This window comes from Mytilus edulis, chromosome 4 (genome assembly GCF_963676685.1).
Source record: "Mytilus edulis chromosome 4, xbMytEdul2.2, whole genome shotgun sequence".
NCBI classification, from domain to species: domain Eukaryota; kingdom Metazoa; phylum Mollusca; class Bivalvia; order Mytilida; family Mytilidae; genus Mytilus; species Mytilus edulis.
Window position 1 is genome coordinate 60,583,083 of NC_092347.1, and position 23,790 is coordinate 60,606,872.

A 23,790-nucleotide genomic window follows, 5' to 3' on the forward strand; every position below is an offset into this window, starting at 1 on the left:
TCGCCAAAATTGCAGAAGAGGGACTGTTTTAACCATGAGTCAGTCTTTCATTTTTGTCAGATCCTTTTTAAATTGGATAATGGTTTCAACTCAACAAAAAATAGAGAGAAGCAGAAATATCTGAAATTCAATGGGACAATTTTTGGGGGAGGGGAATCTATAAATATATTTAGATCCTCTTCAAATTTGTATGAAGGTTTTCACTCATCAAAACTTTGAATAAGCTCAATAAAAAAAAATGAAATTGGAAAGAGAAAAAAAAATAGAGGGAGGGACTTGTATTGATGTCACCCAGAAAAACAAGATGGGGTTTCATTTATCTTCAGATACTCTATTAAAATCTTAAATGAGTTCAATAATCAGCATGGTATTAAATGGGGGACTTGTATCATATCAAGTAGTAATTGAGTTATGGATGCCAGATAAGAGAGCTTGCTCGCTAAAGGTTCTTTTCAATTTTTATGAAGAGCTATTCTATTTTGAGATGTATTTGTCTTTTGGATCTCATCCATTTGTCAAATTGCACATGAAAAGATAACAACTAGAGCCCCTCCTAATTTCCTAACACTTAAGTATTGCATAAACAGATGCAGAATAATTGTAATAAAAATTTTGTTGGCTTTCATTTATTTATATTGAGCCTACTGGTGTAAACAAATGTAAAGTGGAATTGTTGTACAAATGTTAATTCTTTGTATTCTAATTATTGTTGTAATATTGCAGCGGAAGATATACATCTCATACAAGCTTTTGTCGACAATATGAACCAAAACAATAGTGGCTTAATACAAAGCCAGACAGACTGGCCCGAACAGCAAGCAGGTATGTTTTAATTTAATTTCAAACATATATCATGCTTGTGTGTGTGTGTTTCTTGTTTTCTTCAGAATCGTAAGATTTTTATGTAAAAAACTGAGTTTAAAAATTGAAATCTTTTTACCTATAAAGTGAAACTGTAAATTCTGAAATTATTGCAATGTTAATGAAATTAATGAGACTAGCTGGGTATAGTTATAGTAAGAAGTTCTATTCTGAATAAGATACATATACATATATCTGTACGTAGATTTGCCTGAAAATCGCAATAAATATTCTTGTATTTTTGTCCACTTATTAAAACTGCAATAATAAATGGATACAATAAATTTTAATTTTTGAATTTTCAGTAGTATGCTACACATTAAGATCAACTAACAAATTGGACAATAGTCAGCACTAAATGCATTTTAATTTAAGTAGAACAAGTCATGCATGAAATTCTGTAATTCTGATGTTTTATTTAAGTTAGCAATAACTCCTTTTACTTGGTAGCTTAGAGATCAGTAAAGTCCTGTATAAATAATCACAAAGACTAGTTGGAAGAAAATTATGTACTAGAATACTGTAAATTCAGAAATAATTGGGATGATTTTGTTTTTTCAAAAAATGGGACAGTATAACGTTAGCAATAATTAAACCTCACATTCATAATTTTCTGCAATCACATTTATTAGATCTTGCATCTTTACCAGCTCATTAATGAGTGATCCTCAAATGCATGCATTGATTTCTGCATTTAAGGTATGTACCGGGTAGCTAATGTACTCATAGACTTGTTCCTGTCTTTTATCAGGCTCATATATTTTTTTTGTCATTAAAGTTTCTGAAGGCCTTTTGTCTTAACAAGCTGTTATAACTGGTTAACAAATAACATTTTATCTTTCACAAAGGGGATGTAATGATCACGAAGATTATTGATGATCTGAAAATGAAATGAATTTCTATAATTGGAACGCAATACCCATGAGATGTCATTTGATATTAGTTCTATCTTTTGTACTTTTGTTTTAAAAAGAATTAACAACTTATTGTGAAAAATGAGTTTATTGAACTGTTATTTATGAAAAGTCTTTACAATCAAATTTGTAAATTTTAATTGTTCGTTTAAAAATTTAGGAAAATATTATCATGGTTGCACTTTATAACCTTAGGACAAAGTTTCGATTGAAATATTATTTATGCAGTCCATACATTTTCCTTGTCCACCCTTTAACAGTACTGAAAGTGTTAAGTCCAACAAAGGGTTGTCTAACTTGTCTTGAACATGTAGTAAGGTTAGAGTTGAATTCTTGAATTGACTCTGTCTCTGCTTCTGCCATCTCATCCTTGGTGTTTTTCTCACTCTTTGGTAACCAGTCATTGCTCTTACTTCTAAAGGCTGAGAAATTGGAAGAGCATAGCAAATATCAGTTTTAAAATTTTAAGTTAAACCTGACTGATAATTGTATACTCACAACCACCTATACATTGGGGTTAGCAAGCTTCCTCAACAAGACCACCCAGGCAGTTAGGGGAGACAATTTTGTGGTAGCATTTATCATACTGGTTACAAGAGCGCAATTATTCGTAATGCATTTTCCATAGGGTACCACTGATGTTCCGTATTTTTTCTAGAAGACTAGACAAACTAGGGAAAAACGGGTAGCAGTTCCTGTTACTAGAAATGCCAGTGTTGCATGACAACCAAAAAAATATATAGGGTCATGCAGCTCAAATTGACTTGAAATGCAGTTGAAAAAGATCGTCTATTTTTTTTGCTTAATGAAAAGGCATATTTCTAATAGCTCCGACTTGCAGAAAGGGAAATTGGATAAGCTTTCGATTAAATGTAATTCCAATCCTGTATCATCCAATCAGAAGCTGTATAGGGTTCTATTCTGAGTACCATCTTGGGGTAAAAAAACTTGCTGGGGTAAAAAACTTGCCGGTAAAATGTAAACAAATAATTATGCTCTTGTAACCTACTCTTAGCTGTTTATTTTGATTTTTTGACAGGTCAAGTATTAAAAAAGGGAGATCATTTAAATCAAATGTCATATTGAAGTAATTTTTGAAGGTCATCTAAGCTGTAATTATGCAGGAAAAAGATTGAAATCAACAAACGGTCAAAAATATCATAACATATTCTTTGAATCACTCTTTAAGGATGTTCGCTATTCTATTTAAAAATAACAAGCTTTTTAAAAGAGTGTTATAAATTAAAAGAATACAAATAAAGAAACTAAAAAAGCAGAAAAAAATGGAGGGTCTGTGTGTTTGTTTTCGAGATATAAGCCGTTAAAAATTTGGCGGGAAATAAATCTCTCTAGATTTTTCTTACACTTAACATTGGCAACTTTTTTGTTTAAAAAACTACGAAAAAATTACAAGGATTTCATAAGATTTTGAAATATGGCTTTTTAAGTATAATGTTATAAAAATGTGGAAAGAAAAGTAGGGGTTAGTGGGCATTTTTTTAAATGTTAATCCATGGATAAAACCAGAGGATTCCGAAAAAAATCTGGAAAAAAATTCAAAAAGTTTAGGAGCAAACTTCTTAATTTGGTTTATTTGTCCTTTTACTGCTTTAATTAAAGTTCATCTTATCTTAACAGTTCTTCACTGATATGTCGTGGGACTACTTATAAATCTTATCCCATCATTTGTGTCTTTGAAATTCCATTAATTTGAGAATAAAGTAAATATCACAAGTCAGTTTTATATGTTCATTACAAATGTTTACCATTGGGAACAATGTATATATATACAACTTGTCTAAACATCAACCCAATTATGTTAGAATAGTTACAAATCAGCTGAAATATCTATTGTAAAGGATCCTACAAATTAATGTAAGATACAGTAACAGAAATAATTATATATATAAGTATGTCTGAACCAGTGACAACTCTACAACAGATTTATCCATGGGATCACCAGCAGTGATGGTGATACAGGGCTGTGTACATTCTGTATATACAACTCGTTTAAACATCAACCCAACAATGTTAGATCTGTAAAGGAGTAGGTCCAGTAAGACCCCTTTTTGGCCCCAAAATATAGCAGTTTTACAAAATTGTTCAAATGTAAACTTTTAGTAATTTATTGGACAGAAGAATGCTTCTGCTACATAAATATGGGCTGTTTTTATACGACCGCAAAATTTGAAAAAATTTTCGTCGTATATTGCTATCACGTTGGCGTCGGCGTCGTCGTCGTCGTCCGGCGTCCGAATACTTTTAGTTTTCGCACTCTAACTTTAGTAAAAGTGAATGGAAATCTATGAAATTTTAACACAAGGTTTATGACCACAAAAGGAAGGTTGGTATTGATTTTGGGAGTTTTGGTCCCAACATTTTAGGAATTAGGGGCCAAAAAGGGCCCAAATAAGCATTTTCTTGGTTTTCGCACTATAACTTTAGTTTAAGTTAATAGAAATCTATGAAATTTTGACACAAGGTTTATGACCACAAAAGAACGGTTGGGATTGATTTTGGGAGTTTAGGTTTCAACAGTTTAGGAATTAGGGGCCAAAAAAGGGCCCAAATAAGCATTATTCTTGGTTTTCGCACAATAACTTTAGTTTAAGTTAATAGAAATCAATGAAATTTAAACACAATGTTAATGACTACAAAAGGAAGGTTGGTATTGATTTTGGGAGTTTAGGTCCCAACAGTTTAGGAATTAGGGGCCAAAAAGGGACCCAAATAAGCATTTTTCTTGGTTTTCGCACCATAACGTTAGTATAAGTAAATAGAAATCTATGAAATTTAAACACAAGGTTTATGATCATAAAAGGAAGGTTGGTATTGATTTTGGGAGTTTTGGTCCCAACAGAATAAGGGGCCCAAAGGGTCCAAAATTAAACTTTGTTTGATTTCATCAAAATTGAATAATTGGGGTTCTTTGATATGCCGAATCTAACTGTCATGACTGTGTATGTAGATTCTTAACTTTTGGTCCTGTTTTCAAATTGGTCTACATTAAGGTCCAAAGGGTCCAAAATTAAACTTAGTTTGATTTTGACAAAAAATGAATCAGTTAGGTTCTTTGATATGCTGAATCTAAAAATGTACTTAGATTCTTGATTATTGGCCCAGTTTTCAAGTTGGTCCAAATCGGGGTCCAAAATTAAACTTTGTTTGATTTCATCAAAAATTGAATAAATGGGGTTCTTTGATATACCAAATCTAACTGTGTATGTAGATTCTTCATTTTTGGTCCTGTTTTCAAATTGGTCTACACTAAAGTCCAAAGGGTCCAAAATTAAACTTAGTCTGATTTCAACAAAAATTGAAATCTTGGGGTTCTTTGATATGCTGAATCCAAAAATGTACTTAGATTTTTTATTATGGGCCCAGTTTTCAAGTTGGTCCAAATCAGGATCTAAAATTATTATATTAAGTATTGTGCAATAGCAAGTCTTTTCAATTGCACAGTATTGCGCAATGGCAAGAAATATCTAATTGCACAATATTGTGAAATATCAAATTTTTTTTTAATTAGAGTTATCTTTCTTTGTCCAGAATAGTAAGCAAGAAATATCTAATTGCAAAATATTGTGCAATAGCAAGATTTTTTTTTAATTGGAGTTATCTTTCTTTGTCCAGAATCAACTTAAATCTTTGTTATATACAATATACAATGTATATTCACTTTTTACTACCAACTGATAAATTATAATAAATAACATTCAGTGATAACAAGCAGTTTTTTTTACATCTTCATATTTTATGATGTATTTAAATGAGTAGTTATTGTTGCAAACTCCATTAGAAATTTTAATTGAGATTAGTTTTGGAATAAGGGAAAGGGGGATGTGATTAAAAAAATTGGGTTCAATTTTTCTCATTTGAAATTTCATAAATAAAAAAGAAAATTTCTTCAAACATTTTTATGCCCCACCTACGATAGTAGAGGGGCATTATGTTTTCTGGTCTGTGCGTCCGTCCGTCCGTCTGTCCGTTCGTTCGTCCGTCCGTTCGTCCGTCCGTCCGTTCGTCCGTCCGTCTGTCCCGCTTCAGGTTAAAGTTTTTGGTCAAGGTAGTTTTTGATGAAGTTTATGCATAAGTCCAATCGACTTCAAACTTAGTACACATGTCCCCTATGATATGATCTTTCTAATTTTAATGCCAAATTAGAGTTTTTACCCCAATTTCACGAGAGGATTGATATTCAACAGCATAGTGAATTGCTCTAAGAGAAAACAAAAATTTTAAGTTCATTAGAACACATTCATTCTGTGTCAGAAACCTATGCTGTGTCAACTATTTAATCACAATCCAAATTTAGAGCTGAATCCAGCTTGAATGTTGTGTCCATACTTGCCCCAACCGTTCAGGGTTCAACCTCTGCGGTCGTATAAAGCTACGCCCTGCGGAGCATCTGGTTGACAATACAATGAAAATATATCGGGTACTAGCACCACAAAGTCATGCTAAATTACTGAAATCTTCCCAATTCTAGTATTTTAGTTAAATTTTAGACGGTTTTCGTGTAAAACAAAAGTGACCGCATTCATGTTCATCCTTAATATTAAAATCTAAGTTGTATTTTATGATAATACATAATATATATAAAGGTTGAGGATGAACACGGATGCGTCCACTTTCATTTTTGACAAAAACCATCTGAAAAGTGACATTTTTCGGCATATTTGGTAGATTTTTCATATTTCAGCTTGAATCGGTTCGTTTTTTATGATTAAATCAGTTAAAATCTTTCACAAAAACTAATTGATTCAAATAAAATAGACACTTAAGTGTACAAAAAGTGGCCAAAATACTTTGTCAGATGAACCTGAAATTTGAGGCCAAAATCGGTCCTTACCGGACCTTCTCCTTTGCTTTCGCAAATTTTTTGTTCTTCCCTCGCCGGGATTTCGAAGTCATGCTACTGAGATATCGTGACACCAAATCGTCTGTACTGTATCCAGTGCGCTAGACCACTATATATATATATAGCTAGGTGTTCATTTACTGTGCAAATTTGTATTGCAAAATGGTCTCATCCTGGAAAAAATTAAGCATTTCATCCCAGATCCCCAAAAATAATCATTCATCATTAGTTCCAATAAATGTAAATCCATACTTCCTGGTGAAAAAAAGGCCAAATACTTGACAAAAAGATTTTGATTCATAACAATCTACATCATTTCAAGGCAAAAATGAGCACTATATTGAGACTATTATAGAAAACCAATATAATCCAAGAAATATTGCCAACATCATCCTTTGTGAGCTTGACAACTCTTAAAAGACTTACTTTTCTTCAGAGTTCAGTTAAGACTGATGTTTGTAAGAGGAACAATTATGTGATGAATGAACCAAACATGATATTTTTGAATCAGATTTGCTTTACAATTACCAAATACCAATAACCTTTATGTTTTAGCAATGCTTACATAAAAATTGATCAGCCTGGGACTAAATAAATCAAAGCAAAATACCAGTAATGATGATTTAACAATGCTTACATTAAAATTGATTGATGTTTTTTTTTTCTGGAGAAAAGCCTATTTTTTCTGTGACCTGGGACTTTAAATAAAGCAAAGCAAATATTTTGTTAAACTAAAAAACTCTTATGCGACAAGTCAAGAGGGAAAAGAACTACTTCATATTTGTATTACATTCATAGTCTTTAGTTTTTAATGCTTTCTGAATCAGTTGATTTTTCTAGATAACCTTGCTTATTCAATCAAGTATTTTATATTCAAACAAAAGTGTTCTGTCCCAATCTATTAAAGCTGTTAAACACATTTTATTCTGATAACTGTGTTTACTTCAAACTTGTCTTTGGAATGGAAAATGCATTATGGTACATGGAAACATGTTGCTACTAGAATATGGTTTGTCAAAGAGTAGATAGAATGAGCTTAAAATACAAGAAAATTAATTGTTTTTCCCTATTTTCTTTCAGATACTGGTAACAATTTGGAAGAAAATGCAGATTCTTCGTTCAGTGATATCCTGCAAAAATCAAAAGACATTCATGTTGCCATAGAAACATTAGGGGATTTAGATAAACCTGAAAACGAAATGGCCGATCAGGATGGAACTCCAGGTGACCTTGACAGTGAGAGAAGGACATCTATTGAGGGAATGGAATACAGCACAAACAATAATATAGAAGCCAATGCTGGTTATGGTGAGTACATATATTTGGAAATTTGGTCTAAAAACAAGCTCTTCTTAGGGAGCTACCATTTGATTTTTATGGGGGGGGGGGGGCTAGGATGAAATTTGAAAAAAAGGCAGGACAGGATTTTGAGTTAAAAAAAAGGCAGGATAAGTAACTTGGCAAAAAAAAAGGCAGGATAACAATTGTGGTAAAAAAGTCAGGATAAGCTAAGAAAAAAAAAGGCAGGACCGAATAGACTGAAAAATAAATAGGCAGGACAGAGATTACAACTAAAAAAAAAGGCGGAAACAATTTTTCATCCTAGCCCTCCCCATAAAAATCAAATGGTAGCTCCCTTATTTGGTTCAAATGTATATATATTTACTGGTAAATAATACATTTGTTCTGGATATCATCAATGAAGATAGAGATTAAATGATTGTCAATCCCTAACATCACTGTGCACACTCTTGGCTACATTTTGGTGGCAAGTTTTAATATGTGGAGGAAACAGGACAGAACTTCAATCTTTGGCTGGAAACTAGGAATCCTAGTTAAATAAGATCATAGTCAAGTTAATGCACCTGCTACATGCTGGTTTCTAACTTACAACCTAAATGTTGACAGTCTAATGAATGCTGTAGTTGAAATCACATAAGCAACACGACGGGTGCCACATGTGGAGCAGGATCTGCTTATCCTTCCGGAGCACCTGAGATCACCCCTAGTTTTTTGTGGGGTTCGTGTTGTTTATTCTTTAGTTTTCTATGTTGTGTCATGTGTTCTATTGTTTTTCTGTTTGTCTTTTTCTTTTTTAGCCATGGCGTTGTCAGTTTGTTTTAGATTTATGAGTTTGACTGTCCCTTTGGTATCTTTTGTCCCTCTTTTAGACCAATCTGTAACTTAGGGCCCTCAGATAAAATGAGATATGAGATACTTTGATGGGATAGCAGCCCAATGACACAAAAATAAGCAAAAGAGTTTATTTCTTAAGAGTCTGCTACTATATATGCTCAAGTCATGTAAGATATTTCACAACTCACAAGTCATTAAAGCAGAAGTTGCCATAGTTACCTATTGTTTACATTTCCTCTTATTTGACTCTGATTCTGATTTGGTTTTGTGCATTGTATGAAAACTTATAATTTATCTGCAGTCTGTCTAAATCTCTAGAAGTATTAAAATTTCTTGTCCTTATCATTTGAAGTGTGGTACATCATTTGATAAAAGTTTTGACATTTCATAATTTGAAGTACTAGATATAATAATCTTGCAAAAACATCAATGCAGATAAAACCGCAAAATAAATATAAAAGAACTTCTAATGCAGTTGAAACTGCAAATTAAATGTATAATAAATAGAAATGCAGCAATCGTAAAATGCTGGAACATCATTATGTTGACTTGGATATTGTTTGTTTATCGTGGACGTTGACATCAACCTCTTCTTAATTGATTCACAAATCAGATTGTAGAACAGATGGAGACGAAACTTACGGAATAAATGAGTTATTGAGTAATTCATTAATGGCGAATAGTTTGGTTGTAATCAATTTGTTATGTTTTTCAGAAGAAAAGGTTAGATAAGCATCTTTAATATAGTTTTTTTTAAAGTTCTTTATCCTTAACAATGTTAATGCACTTAACAGTGCAATATGCCATGTACTTTTTCTGATCTTTGTTCTTTCCCGCTTCAATGCAAGAGTACACAATGGATTGCTTGCCAGAAAATTTTAACCACAAATGTTTTATATATCACAGGGGGATGTAGTTCAACAGATTTTAACCAGAAAGCACAGATTAAGTTGTCAATACTAGTAATTGGTTGTTTATTTGAATGTTTTTTTTATACATGTACATACAAGGGAATAAAAAATACCCATAATTAAAGACCTCACTGATTTAGCTTTGAAGACATTCTGATTTATATTTGTCTATATATTTGGGCATATTACTACTTATCGAAAAATACCTTGTTATTGCCTTTTTCACCAAGACAATCTATATTTTATATTTACTGTACAAAGGCCTTCAGTTGTCTGGTTTGAATCATTCTACATTTCTCATTTAGGGGAAATAAGTTGGTAGCAGCTATATCATGTGTTCACAGATCATTTTCATACATTGTATTTCACATCTAGGGAAAAAGTAATGTTTATATATAAATATCCTGTCCATAGTATGTCAAAAACATTGTCTATATAATATCTACTACATACATGTCTAAAATGTGGGAACATAGCCAGATGAACTTTTTTACTTAGAAATCTTGAATTTTAGGGAGAAAACTGTCAGATGGAAATGGAACAATAATAGATTTACTTTACGCATGGAAAAGTTATACATCTCCTATTTTATTATTAGGGCCCCGCCGACGGCGGGTCGCCCTATAGTGATCAGTCTGTCCGTCCGTCCGTCCGTCTGTCCATCCGTCCGTCCGTCCGTCCTTAACACTTTCGTGTCCGCTCCATATCTAGAGAACCGTTATGATTTCATACTTAATACTTAACATGATTATTAACCAACACCAGAGGGTGTGTCATGTTGTATGTACAACTTCCTAGGTCAAAGGTCAAGGTCAAAAACTGGTTTCAGTTGACAACCCCGTGTCCTGTGGTGAAGATCGTGTCCGCTCCATATCTAGATAACCATTATGATTTCAAAGTTTATACTTGACATCCATTTTAACAACCACCAGAGGGTGTGTCATGATGTATGTACAACTTCCTAGGTCAAAGGTCAAGGTCAAAAACTTTGGTTTCGAGTTGACAATCCTGTGTCCTGTGGTGAAGATCGTGTCCGCTCCATATCTAGATAATCGTTATGATTTCAAAGTATATACTTGTCATACATTTTAACCACCACCAGAGGGCGTGTCATGATGTATGTACAACTTCCTAGGTCAAAGGTCAACGTCAAAAAAACTTTGGTTTCAGTTGACAACCCTGTGTCCTGTGGTGAAGATTGTGTCCGCTCTATATCTTGAGAACCGTTATGATTTCAAATATTATACTTGACATCCATTTTAACCAACACCAGAGGGTGTGTCATGATGTATGTACCACTTCCTAGGTCAAAGGTCTTTCTGTCTGTTGGTCTGTCCATCGCTAACAAATTTGATCCACATTATATTTTGAGAGGACAGCTGTTATTATTTCATACTTTATACCTGACAAACATTTTCAACTTAACATATATATTAACCAACACAAGAGAATGTGTCATAATGTATGCATCCTAGGTCTAAGATCAGTCTGTCGGTCTGTCCATCCGTTCGTTGTTCTTAACAAATTGTGTCCGCTCTACCTCTCGAGAACCATTAATATTTCATACTTTATACTTGGTGGGTCATAATATATTGAAGGCATAATTCTAAAAATATGTGACAAATATCAATTGGGCAGCACCTTTAAACATATTGTTAAAACATCAATCCATATATCCAGAAGTCACCTTAGAGTAGTAAACAATGAGTTCACATCATGCAGTCATATCACTATTATACTATGAAAGTAAGATGAGAATATTTATCAGTTTTAACTTAAAATCTTAGATCAAAATCACACATGAGACTATGTAATAACTTCAAATAATGCTTCATATCAGATTATCCATACAACTTATTTACCCCACGTTATTGGCTCCCATCTCAATGATATCTAGTTTGTTATATTTTTATATTGTGTTTTTTTTCGAAAGCAAAGCCAATTTGAAAAGTCATAGGTTTTACCAATAGAATACCCCAGTCCTAAAAAGAATAAGTACAAATCACTTTGAGGGATTTGAAACCTTGTAATTAGGTTCTATGAAATATGATTATATTTGTAGTCCTGATTTAAGATGACCCCAATTTATGTAAATTGCTACAAATCTAACAACAAAGCAAATGGATTATATCTCATCTAATTCCTGTCTGATCAGATTAGACTTCTATGGAACTGGCTGACTCTGTTATTCTCTATCAATTTCTATTCTGTTTGAAACATTTATGAACAAAAGAACCATCATTTATGTAGACCTGTTATCTTTTATCATCAAAAGTTTCAGATTTGGCAATTAAACTGCATAAAAAAGTCATGATTTGATGATTGAAAATTTTCCTTATGGTAGACAGTGATATATGCGTTTTTATGATGTAAATATTTTTTTCTCAAAATTTTGGAGGGAGAGTGCAACTTTATGTGGTATATCCATAGTAAATTAAGAAACAATTTTAATTACCTGTATATCAGGGTGTAACGCGACCTAAAACTCATCAGAGCCCCATTGTAACTTTTAAATACAAATTCCATACACCTCTTATCTTATCAAGTCTCAGTAACAAGTTTACTGTATGGATTGGTGTTCTTAAACTTTCAAAACTTCTCAAACTTGAGCATTTCCATTTTTTACACCAAATTGTCATTAATTGTAATGGGATTATGGGATACTCTGTATTTATCAAATTTTTCTTTAACGAAAGGTCAAAATGATGAACAACCCCCTTCTAAATCATTGAAATCTATCATTTTGATATTATCTTGGTGTAAATTAGATACACTCAATCTGGCTAACGCCCTCAGGAATGTATCTGAAAAACATTTTATTGGTTTATATGTATAATATCACACACAGTAACATCTTTTGAAAGAGAGGATTTTATTTAGTAAGATATGATAGTATATTGACTTGAGAGGATATTGTGTAAAGTCTTCAAAGATGAATGAAACATATTTCAAAAATACTGTCAATAACACAGGATGGGCAAAAAATCTCTGGAATGAATGGGCAAAAGTAAAGAATGCCAAACAAGCAAGTTCAGAATGTGTGCATATTCCTAAGTTGGAAGAAGTTACTGTTTTAACAACTGAAAAACAATTTCGAAATTATCTGAAACTATTTGTATCTGAGGTCAGGTCTAAAACTGGACAATTGTATTCATATGTTACTCTAAAAGGCCTAGTATTAGGAGTCCAAAGATACTTGAGGACCACTGGATGGCCCTCACTATCACTTTTGAATAGAGTTCTTGATGATAGCAAGGAGTTATGTGATTCTGTGTGGTCAATAGGTCATCAGCAACGTCCAGCTGGTCCGGAAACGAAGAAAACAGTCGATCTTATTTCAGTAGAGCAAGAAATTGCATTATGGGATAAGGAGATTTTCAATATGAATACCAGTAAGGGTTTGAGTTATTGTGTATTCTACTACAATAGCAAGTACTTTATGGTTCATTCACCAGAAGAACATAGGGATCTGAAACAAAGCCAGTTTGTTTTCTGCAGGGACAGTTCTGGACGATATGTTCAGTTCTCAAGGTCTCTAACTGGAATTAAACATGCTAAAGGTTGGAGAAGAAAACTTGTACAGTATAAATATATCAAATATTATGAAAACGTTGGAAATCTAAGTTGTTTTTATAAAGTCTTGGAGAAATATTTATCTTCAATTTCTAAAAATAATCCTCATGTTAAGGATGTGTTTTATTTTCATCCTGGATACAAAAATTTATTTAAAGATACACCTTTAGGAACAGAGAGTTTAAGATCATACATTAAAAGAATAATGGAAGAAGGGAACATTAAAGGTTCTTTCTGTAATAACAGTATTCAAAAGATCAGAAAAGAAAATTTGATTCAGATCAATGAGGACACATGCAAGATTAACAGTCAGGTAACAGAAGTTTTAAGAAAGGAACCAGTTGCAACTGGAATGGAAGAAAGCAGCTCTTCTGGTAGTGTAAAGGATGAAAATATGGATATTCCAAAATTGGAAAAAACTAATGATACAAATGAAACAAAAGGTGAGACTTTGTCCTTGACAGATGCTTTCAGATTTCTTAATGTTCCGAAGCTGATTGCCCAAGAACGTTTGTCAAACCAGATTTCTGATAACAGTTTTTCTGAAGATAAAGATACCAGCAGTTGTGAACCTACAGATAAGGAAGTATTGCAAGATATGTATCGTTCAGAACAGGGAACTAGTAAAGGGAACAGTTGTATAACAAACCAGACAAAAACTCAGAATAAGGAATTGCCTTGCCATCATCATGATCAAGGAAGTCATGGCTTGAATTGCGAAAAATTTAAAAATATTGAAAATGTTGGTAACCAGTCTATTATGTGTAAAGGGAAACATATTAGATGTTTTCACAATGAAAGAAAGAGGGATTGTGTTAAAACAGAAGACTTGCAGAGGCAATTTAAATACAGAAAAGTTGAGAATGTTTATGTAAAGGAAAATGGAAACTTCAATACAGGATCTCTGAAGCCTGATACTGATTGTACTAATGATTCCAATATTAACGAAACATCCAGCTCATCTTCAGATGAAGGGAACTTTGTGTTGAATCTAGGAGACTTCTTACCAAAGGAATATGTTATAAGATCCAAGGATATAAATATAAACACAAGATTTATAGACCTTGATCATGGAGAAGTGACAATTCAGATAAAATACACTAGGAAGAAATAGAACATTCATTTTGTTTGGGATATTTTTAACATCACATAGTTTTCTTGAATAGTTATGATATTGTATATATCAAAAAGCTGTAGTGAAATCTGTTCAACTTTTAAAAACATACCTTCATCTGATATTTCTGAGAACATGTGCTTTTAAAAAAAATGAATGCAGATTGGAAGAAATATTTAAATGCATTTACACTACATTTGAGATACCAAGAATTTAAACAGTAAAACTATGATTACATGTTCTGTTTTGTTATAAGATCACACAGGGTTGATTAAAAGTGTCATTTTAATAGCAAGTTAGTAGCAAGATGCATTGTACATGTAGTTATAAAAATATCCTTTGTTCTGCAATTTTAACAGGATATTTTTCTTCTATTCAAATTAGTTTTATTTCCTGTAACTTTAACACTTTAATGTCCTATAAATTGAAGATTTTTTTTCACAGAGAACTTTAGACTTTGAACCTTATAGTCTGTATTGACCTTGATTGATCGTATTATTGAGACACAGAATGAGAAACACACACAATACATGATATATTGCCAACTTCAGTGTTTATTAAAGATGAAAGTTATATCTGATTTGATAGTAGTTTGTATTGGCCTAAATGATTTAGACATATCATTGTTGGATGTTAGATCTGTAACACCTGTTGTGTTGTTTGTCATTAGGAGCCGAATCATAGGTGGTCTACAATGACTGATAGTACGTATATACTAGTGAACTAAAAAAATTAAAAACTTTTTTTTTTATTTTTTTTTTTGCATGAATAAGAAATCAAAGGAAAATACGTACACCTTCGTTTGTTCATGCAAAAAATTTAAATTAAAAAAAGATTAAAATGTTGTTTTTAGCTCACCTGGCCCGAAGGGCCAAGTGAGCTTTTCTCATCACTTGGCGTCCAGCGTCCGTCGTCCGTCGTCCGTCGTCCGTCGTCCGTCGTCCGTCGTCGTCGTCGTCCGTCGTTAACTTTTACAAAAATCTTCTCCTCTGAAACTACTGGACCAAATTAAACCAAACTTGGCCACAATCATCATTGGGGTATCTAGTTTAAAAATTGTGTCCGGTGACCCGCCCAACCAACCAAGATGGCCGCCATGGCTAAAAATAGAACATAGGGGTAAAATGCAGTTTTTGGCTTATAACTCAAAAACCAAAGCATTTAGAGCAAATCTGACATGGGGTAAAATTGTTCATCAGGTTAATATCTATCTGCCCTGAAATTTTCAGATGAATCAGACAACCCGTTGGTAGGTTGCTGCCCCTGAATTTGTAATTTTGAGAAAATTTTGCTGTTTTTGGTTATTATCTTGAATATTATTATAGATAGAGATAAACTGTGAACAGCAAAAATGTTCAACAAAGTAAGATCTACAAATAAGTCAACCTGACCAAAATGGTCTGTTGACCCCTTTAGAAGTTATTGCCCTTTATAGTCAATTTTTAACCATTTTTCGTAAATCTTAGTTATCTTTTACAAAAATCTTCTCCTCTGAAAATACTGGACCAAATTAAACCAAACTTGGCCACAATCATCATTGGGGTATCTAAATTAAAAATTGTGTCCGGTGATCCGGCCAACCAACCAAGATGGCCGCCATGGCTAAAAATAGAACATAGGGGGTAAAATGCAGTTTTTGGCTTATCACTCAAAAACCGAAGCATTTAGAGCAAATCTGACATGTAGTAAAATTGTTTATCAGGTCAAGATCTATCTGCCCTGAAATTTTGAGATGAATCGGACAACTCGTTGATAGGTTGCTGCCCCTGAATTGGTAATTTTAAGGAAATTTTGCTGTTTTTGGTTATTATCTTGAATATTATTATAGATAGAGATAAACTGTAAACAGCAAAAATGTTCAGCTAAGTAAGATCTACAAATAAGTCAGCATGACCAAAATGGTCTGTTGACCCCTTTAGGAGTTATTGCCTTATAGTCAATTTTTAACCATTTTTCGTAAATCTTAGTTATCTTTTACAAAAATCTTCTCCTCTGAAACTACTGGACCAAATTAAACCAAACTTGGCCACAATCATCATTGGGGTATCTAGTTTAAAAATTGTGTCCGGTGACCCGGCCAACCAATAAAGATGGCCGCCATGGCTAAAAATACAACATAGGGGTAAAATGCAGTTTTTGGCTTATCACTCAAAAACCAAAGCATTTAGAGCAAATCTGACATGTGGTAAAATTGCTTATCAGGTCAAGATCTATCTGCAACAACAAAAGAAAGAGAGTTTTTAATGACCTCAGCTGGCTATACAACCCTTGCACAATCAACTGAATTTTGCAGAAATCATTAATAGGATAGATTGCCCTTATATGATAATTTTTTATTACCTTTTTGGTTTTTTTGGCAAAGTGTGGGGGGGGGATGTTGCGCAACAACAAAACTACTTCACAACTTTCTCATTACTTTGCATTTCTTGTTAGATAAATTTTACAAAAATTCTCCCCTTAAACAACTGTTGAATTTAAACAAACTTGGTTTAAATCACCACTAGGATATCCAGGGACCACTGTGTATGATGACCCTGCCTGCCCACATGGCTGAAATAAAGCATAGGTTTCAAATGCACTTTTTAGTATTATATCTCTGAAACTAAACGACAGTACAACAGTTGCATTTATCATGTAACAATTGTAAATAAAAATATCAGGTGAGCGACACAGGGTCCTTGGACCCTCTAGTTTTCTTATGGAAAAAAGAGAAAGGGGAAGATGTAAGACATATCAGACTTTATAAGTAGATGTACTGGTAATATATAATTTAAAAAAAATTAAGCAAGCAAGCAGCTGAAGTTGTCATCACAGTCGTAAAGCAATGAGCCGTAAAAAAAGCAGTAAACTCATAATAGATGGAGCATGAACTCACAACACAAGGAATAGAAACCCCACAAGGAGCATAAACTTAAACCAAAAGATCAATAACTCACAACACAAGGAGCATAAACTAATAAGCAACAGAACCATTAACTCATATAACAAGAAGCATGAACTCACAATATGAAGGACATAAATTCACAACACAAGGAGCATGAACTTAAAACACTAAGAGCATCAACTCACAAAGCAAGAAGCATTAACTCACAACACAAAAACTCACAATATGAAGGACATAAATTCGCAACACAAGGAGCATGAACTTAAAACACTAAGAGCATCAACTCATAAAGCAAGAAGCATTAACTCACAACACAAAAGGCTAATACTCTTCAAGGACTTGTGTTCATTGTTGAAGGCCTAGTAACGACCATTACTATTATTAAAGGCATTATGAGTACTTTCCACATTTGTTGAAAGGATAATATTGACTTTTGTTAGCAGTTTTTTTTAGGCCATGTTAGGACGATTGTTTATTATTAAAGGTAGTACAAGGACTGGCTTTCTTACAACGAACTGTTTGTTGTTTTAGTACTAAAATGTTAAGTATTTTCTGGAATAAATTTGAGATGTGGATATTGGTTGAAACTCTCAGAATGAAAAGAAATTGTTGTTTTGAGTACCAGATTCTTCAGTGCAAGTAAATATTTCTTATAATAAACTTATTGGAAGTTTGAATGGTAAAGAAACAGATTGTTTATATTAGAATACAAATGGAATACAAAGTAGCAAAGTTACATGGTACAAAAAGCTTACAGTTTACGCATTGTCATTTAATTGAACTAAGACAGTATATAAAATAGGAATAACGAAGTAGAGACGTCCACCATCATTTGATAAACGAGATTAGATAATGGTTATAGCAAATCTTTATATTGGAAAATTTTCATTTGATATTTATCGGCATGTATTTCAGTCCTTTGTTATCATTAGTAGTTGAATAAAACGGGAGCCATCAATCTTGTGGATTGGCGTAGGTGGTTGCGTTACACTAACGGTAGAAGGAATACCGTAATGGGGATATTTCATGTTATGGTATAAACTGTGACACTTAATATTCTATTATTTCCTTTTAAAAATAATGGTCTAAACATTAGTATCAATTAAGTTTAGTGCAAGTTTTGTTTGTTTAAAGGTTATGTAACACTTCTGTAGAATTTGTATGTAGAATAAAATAGGTTTCTACCACACAACAATTATAACAAGATTATTCTGGTTTTATTTCATGGCAATTACCATTAAAATTGATTGACTGTGGGTTTTTTTTTTAAAAGAACGTTTTAGTAAAAACTGTTGCAGTGTAAAAGTGGTCATTTTAAAACGATTTTGTTTCGGCTCACATGGGCCTGTCTTTAAAATTTTGGCAGAAAGCAGGATAAGGGGATGCTCACCCAGCGACAATGTTAGCTCTTTGTCTAAACCTGTATATTTCAGAAGGTAGAAGACCTGAATTTTTCATATCTTGCATACATATGGCCTATGTGTTCTCAATTTTCTTTCTGGCATTTATGTTAGAGCCTTAAAGCCAATCATCAATTTTAATGTTCATTAAATGAGGTTTTCATTGCAATTATTGTTCTATAACACATTTCTGTTGCATTTTACAAAGCGACTGTTATTATTTTATCACACATGTCTATTGCATTTTTCTCAGCCATTACAACTGAGAGTTTCTTCATATTTATGGCACAAAGCTTAATAAAGGATGATACAATTTTAGATTTGTCTATATTTGTTTGTTCTTTACATTGTCTAATGTATAAGAAATTTTCATCCAATTTTCTCAGCAACTATAAATTAGAGCTATATGATATTTGGTACCCCACTTCATATTGTAAGAGATATTATATAATGTCACACATTTTCAGATCTGTCACTACGTGTTTGCTGCATACATACATGTTCTACACATTAATGCAAGTATAAAAACTTTTTCAATGTATTTTTCTTAGCTTCTTCAAACCTGTGGTTCTCAATATTTGGTACCAAGCTTTCGTTTGGTAATTTATACTGTGTACTTATCGTGTATCTTGTAGTTACTTCTTTCACTCTAAAGCAAGAGCCAGTTGTATTTATTAATGATTTTTAACCTTGTTTATATATTTTTAACTTGAAATAAGGTAAAGGTCAACTCAAGGTCACTTACAAGGTTATTTTTATCTTTCCAAAGTTGACCTCAAGATATAGGCTTAACTCTGCTGATAACTACAAAAGAAAGCTTCCAATTAACATTAATCTGTAGCAGGACAGAAAAATTTAACAAAAAGGATGTGATATGAAGCAAATCTGCTGAATTCAAACCTGACAGTTTCTTTGAAGGAGATTTTGAAGCAATAACTTTCAAGAGACTTTCCTATTTATAAACCACGATGATCGGTCCCAAGGAACATTAATGTACTGTGAGCATTATGAGATTAAACATGATTTTTGCATTGATATTGTACCACCCAATTACTTTATTAATGTGTTTGAAGTTCAAAATCTTGCATATCTTTTATGGTAACAAACCTTAAGAAAAACAAAAAAGACAAGTTCAACATTTGTCACAGTTTGAGCCTGTTGGTTTAATTTAGAGATATCTTCCAACAAAATAATGTCTCTAAGCAAAATGGCAATTGACAGGATTGGAAGTCAGGTTTTGATATCAATCTAGTGGGAGTATAGCTTTTGCACCATTTTTCAATGAAATGTCCTATATGTAACAACTGTGTCAAAGTTATCAACTACTCCTGAACGCTTTAATTTTTGGATCGGAAGTGACACTATCCATATGAATAGATCCTCTGTGTCTGACACTACTACGTGTTAATTTGACCAAGTCTTCAATTCCTTCCAGATATTAGCAAAACTAATAAGGTTATAAATTATCAGAAGGCGATTTATTAGTATGTCATGATGTTCAACTTATTAGTTTATTGTATATATATACAGGAAATGGAAAATTGATTAATCTTATCCCCTCATATATTGTTTTACTTATGTTGGAAATGTGATAGTTTTTTTTCCAATTTTCAATCATGACATAATTTATTCATCTATTAGATTATACTAGAATAACAAGTATGTAGATAAAAATAAAAGATGTATTTGATTAAGAAAATCCTTTGCTATCAAAGATGTATACATATAAAGGTTAACTCAAATTTCATCTCAAACATTTTGTATACATTCCCTGATTTAGTTCTATTTTTTTGTTTGTTTAGGTATTCTTATATAACCTCTAACTTCACAGTTAATTAAAAAGAATTCAATACTTCTAAGGGAGCTACCATTTGATTTTTATGGGGGGGGGGGGGGCTAGGATGAAATTTGAAAAAAATAGGCAGGACAGGAGTTTTGAGTAAAAAAAAAAGGCAGGATGAGACACTTTGCCAAAAAAAAAGGCAGGATGACAATTTAGGTAAAAAAAGTCAGGATAAACTAATAAAAAAAAGGCAGGACCGAATAGAGTGAAAAATAAAAAGGCAGGACAGAGATTACAACTAAAAAAAAATGCAGGACAAAATTTTTCATCCTAGCCCCCCCATAAAAATCAAATGGTAGCTCCCTAAATGTGTTGTTCATCAAGTTGAAGAAAAAATAAAAATAGTTTGCAATCTACCCAAAAGGTTGACTGCATGCAGTAAAGTAATATGGTCTCATGGATTTTTCCCATTCAACAGTTTAAACAAAATGCCAATTGATGGCAACTGTTACCCTGTCCAGTATGTATTGTATGTATTGTATGCAACCACCTCCTCAAAAATTAGTGTAATAACAGCCAGCTGCAGATAGAACCAAAAAAATACCCTATATTCAGTATGAAGGAGATTCAATCATGTCATAAAATCTCTTAATGTCACATGAAATTGATTTCTGTTTATCAGCTGATCATAATGTTACAGATGCTTATCTCCAATACCACAAAACATCTTGCTGGGGAAAAAGGTTGCACAATTTGATCAGAAAGGTGATTTGTATTGATTAACACAGGTAAAATCCTGGTTTATCATTGGTTGTCTAATTATAACAGATCTGTGTATGTATGTTTCGGCTACTAGTGAAAGGCCTTATCATTAAATAGTTGTAGTGAAAGTGATTCATTCATATGTGCATTTCGGCATAGATTGGTGCATACAAAATTCTGGAAACTTTTGATTGAAATGGACTCCTCATATAAAATGGCCATTTATATGTAAATGGTATTGTGTTCCATTAAAACTGGCCTCTGCTATTGGTTGGTATAGCTGTGAAAGGTATTGGTACGTAATTCTTAGGAAAGTATTTTCTTGGTTTTTTACAGAAGGAAGCCTAGCTGATCTGCATGGATTTAACCAACAGATTTTTCGTTTGAGAGATTACCATAGAAACAAGTTTATACAACAGGTAAGATTTCTTAATAATATTTTCAAATTGTAGTCTTCAAGAACCTGTAGATCTAGAAGATGTACATGTATTGTTATTTCCTGTAGTTCCTGAGATGAAAGCATAGAATTTACTGAAACTTCTTTTTTTTTAGTGACCCCTTGCACAATGTATTTTTTTTTTAACAAATGTTTTGCATTATTCCTTAGGGACTCATTTGAGGTTAAATTCTGGACTGCTTCTCAGTGTACATTTTCTGACTATTACCTTTTCTTTTTGTGAAACCTTTTTAGCTGCTCAATTGTGTCTTTTCCTCACAATAGGGTTTGCAATTCCAGCCATTATTCCACTTTTATTTTTTTAAAGATTGAGTTCTTGAAATTGCTAGAAAGTGTTTTTCTCTCAGTACAGATGTATTTATCTGCTTTAGTACGATACTAACTAGCATTTTGTACTTGGCTTCTAGATTTGTATCAAGTTACTGTAGTTTGAAGGAGTTATAGAAATAATTAATATTAAATGTATCCTGTTGCTTTTATTTGTAAAAAGTTATGAAGAAAAAGTATAAAAGTTGTATGAAACTGTTGATAAAATTTTAACATGTAATATGAGAAACAATTTAATTTGTTGAATTTTGTATTTTAATAACTGCTGTGTTGTCATAAGTGTTGTTTTGATCATACTTAAAGGTTCTGAGTTCTTTAGCCCATCATCAAAGATCTTAAATTTAATGTTCAGATGAAGAACAGCAATAAAAGTGGTTCTTTTGACATGTGACTATTGCCCTTAAGGAGCCCAAATCTGTTTTTAATTAATTTGTTTTATTTTATATATAAATGTGCAATTAAATCTTTGTAATCTGCTTTGAATTAAAATGTAAAATACATCAGTCATTATATTTTCCAACCATGCTTTGAAGAATGTTTTCTTATGAACAAACCATATTGTGAAGGCTATATATTCAAAAGGTATTATTAGATAAATTAGCAGCGAAAAGGAATGTAGATCAGTATTCAATGCACTGTTTGACATTTACAAAAGGACACATTGTTTATTTGCAGTTTCATAATCCAAAGTCATGGATCTGAATGTCAAATGATCAAAATGGTGACCTTATAACAGCAGTTAATCTGATCCCTGGAGGAATTAATTCTCTTTCCTACTTAATCTTCAACTTAAATTGGTGTCATATTGTCACACTGTGGTCATTTGGTCTTGACCTCTACTTTATTTTACATCTTGACTAATAAATTTTCTTTTATTTATCCCTGTATTAGATTTGACTTATTAAAATTATTATTTGGAAAAATGCCTCATTGCAAATCCAATCACATTGGTTTGACCAAACTACCATGAAATATGAATGTCTTGGAATTACTAGTCATTTTTTTTGGCATATCGTTTGTAAACGTAAATTAGAATGAGTTTCCAATGTTTTAGCTAATTTAGGGAACATATTTTCAATCTAGATAAAAGATGAAATGTATGTGATATTTGCATCAATTTCTGTTACAAAATGCCTGTACCAATGTCAGGAATATGACAGTTGTAATCCATTCATTTGGTGTGTTTGAGCTTTTGATTTTGCAATTTGCTTTGGGACTTTCCGTTTTAAATTTTCCTCGACAATTGGGTATTTTTTGTTTTTTAACTTCTTAAAACATTTGTTTCGAACAAAAATTGTGATAGATGTTTTCTGAATGCAGTATCATAATATTGCCTCAAATTAGTAGTTTTTTTTTATGTCTGCTGTATCATAGATTTTTTGTTATGATGTTGGTTGTGGTGTGATATAGTTTATAATTGTCTTATTATTGATATAGACATTATCATACTCCCACTCACAGTGGTATACTGCATTCTCCTTGTCAGTCCATCTGTCCATCCATTCTTCTATCTGTTTAACACATTTATCATGTATTGTTTGTTTCTTGGCACTTGTGTTTATTATGTTTGCATTTTAACTGGTCATGGTTTCACTTTTGCAATAAAGTATTATCTATCAGTTACTGTTTGTTTTGTTCACGTATCTTGTCAATAGAATGGATGCGACTGTAATACAAGTGAATGGTATAAAACCAGGTTTCTTCATAAAAAAGTGCCTGTATAAAAAGTCAGGAATATGACAGTTTTTATCCATTCATTTGATGTGTTGTATCTTTTGATTTTGCCATTTCATTAGGGACTTTCCAT

General features: G+C 32.5%; 1 protein-coding gene across 50 annotated transcripts in view; it reads left to right on the forward strand.

The window, feature by feature from the left end:
- LOC139521940 (rho guanine nucleotide exchange factor 18-like) overlaps nucleotides 1-23,790 on the forward strand; it is a 159,869-nt gene that overhangs the window by 22,879 nt on the left and 113,200 nt on the right. For all 50 annotated transcript variants that reach the window (XM_071315706.1, XM_071315702.1, XM_071315709.1 and 47 more), the window contains 3 exons: nucleotides 724-822; nucleotides 7,717-7,944; nucleotides 21,536-21,618. In XM_071315706.1, the coding sequence (XP_071171807.1) occupies nucleotides 724-822; nucleotides 7,717-7,944; nucleotides 21,536-21,618 (410 nt within the window). The remainder of the gene's footprint in view (nucleotides 1-723; nucleotides 823-7,716; nucleotides 7,945-21,535; nucleotides 21,619-23,790) is intronic.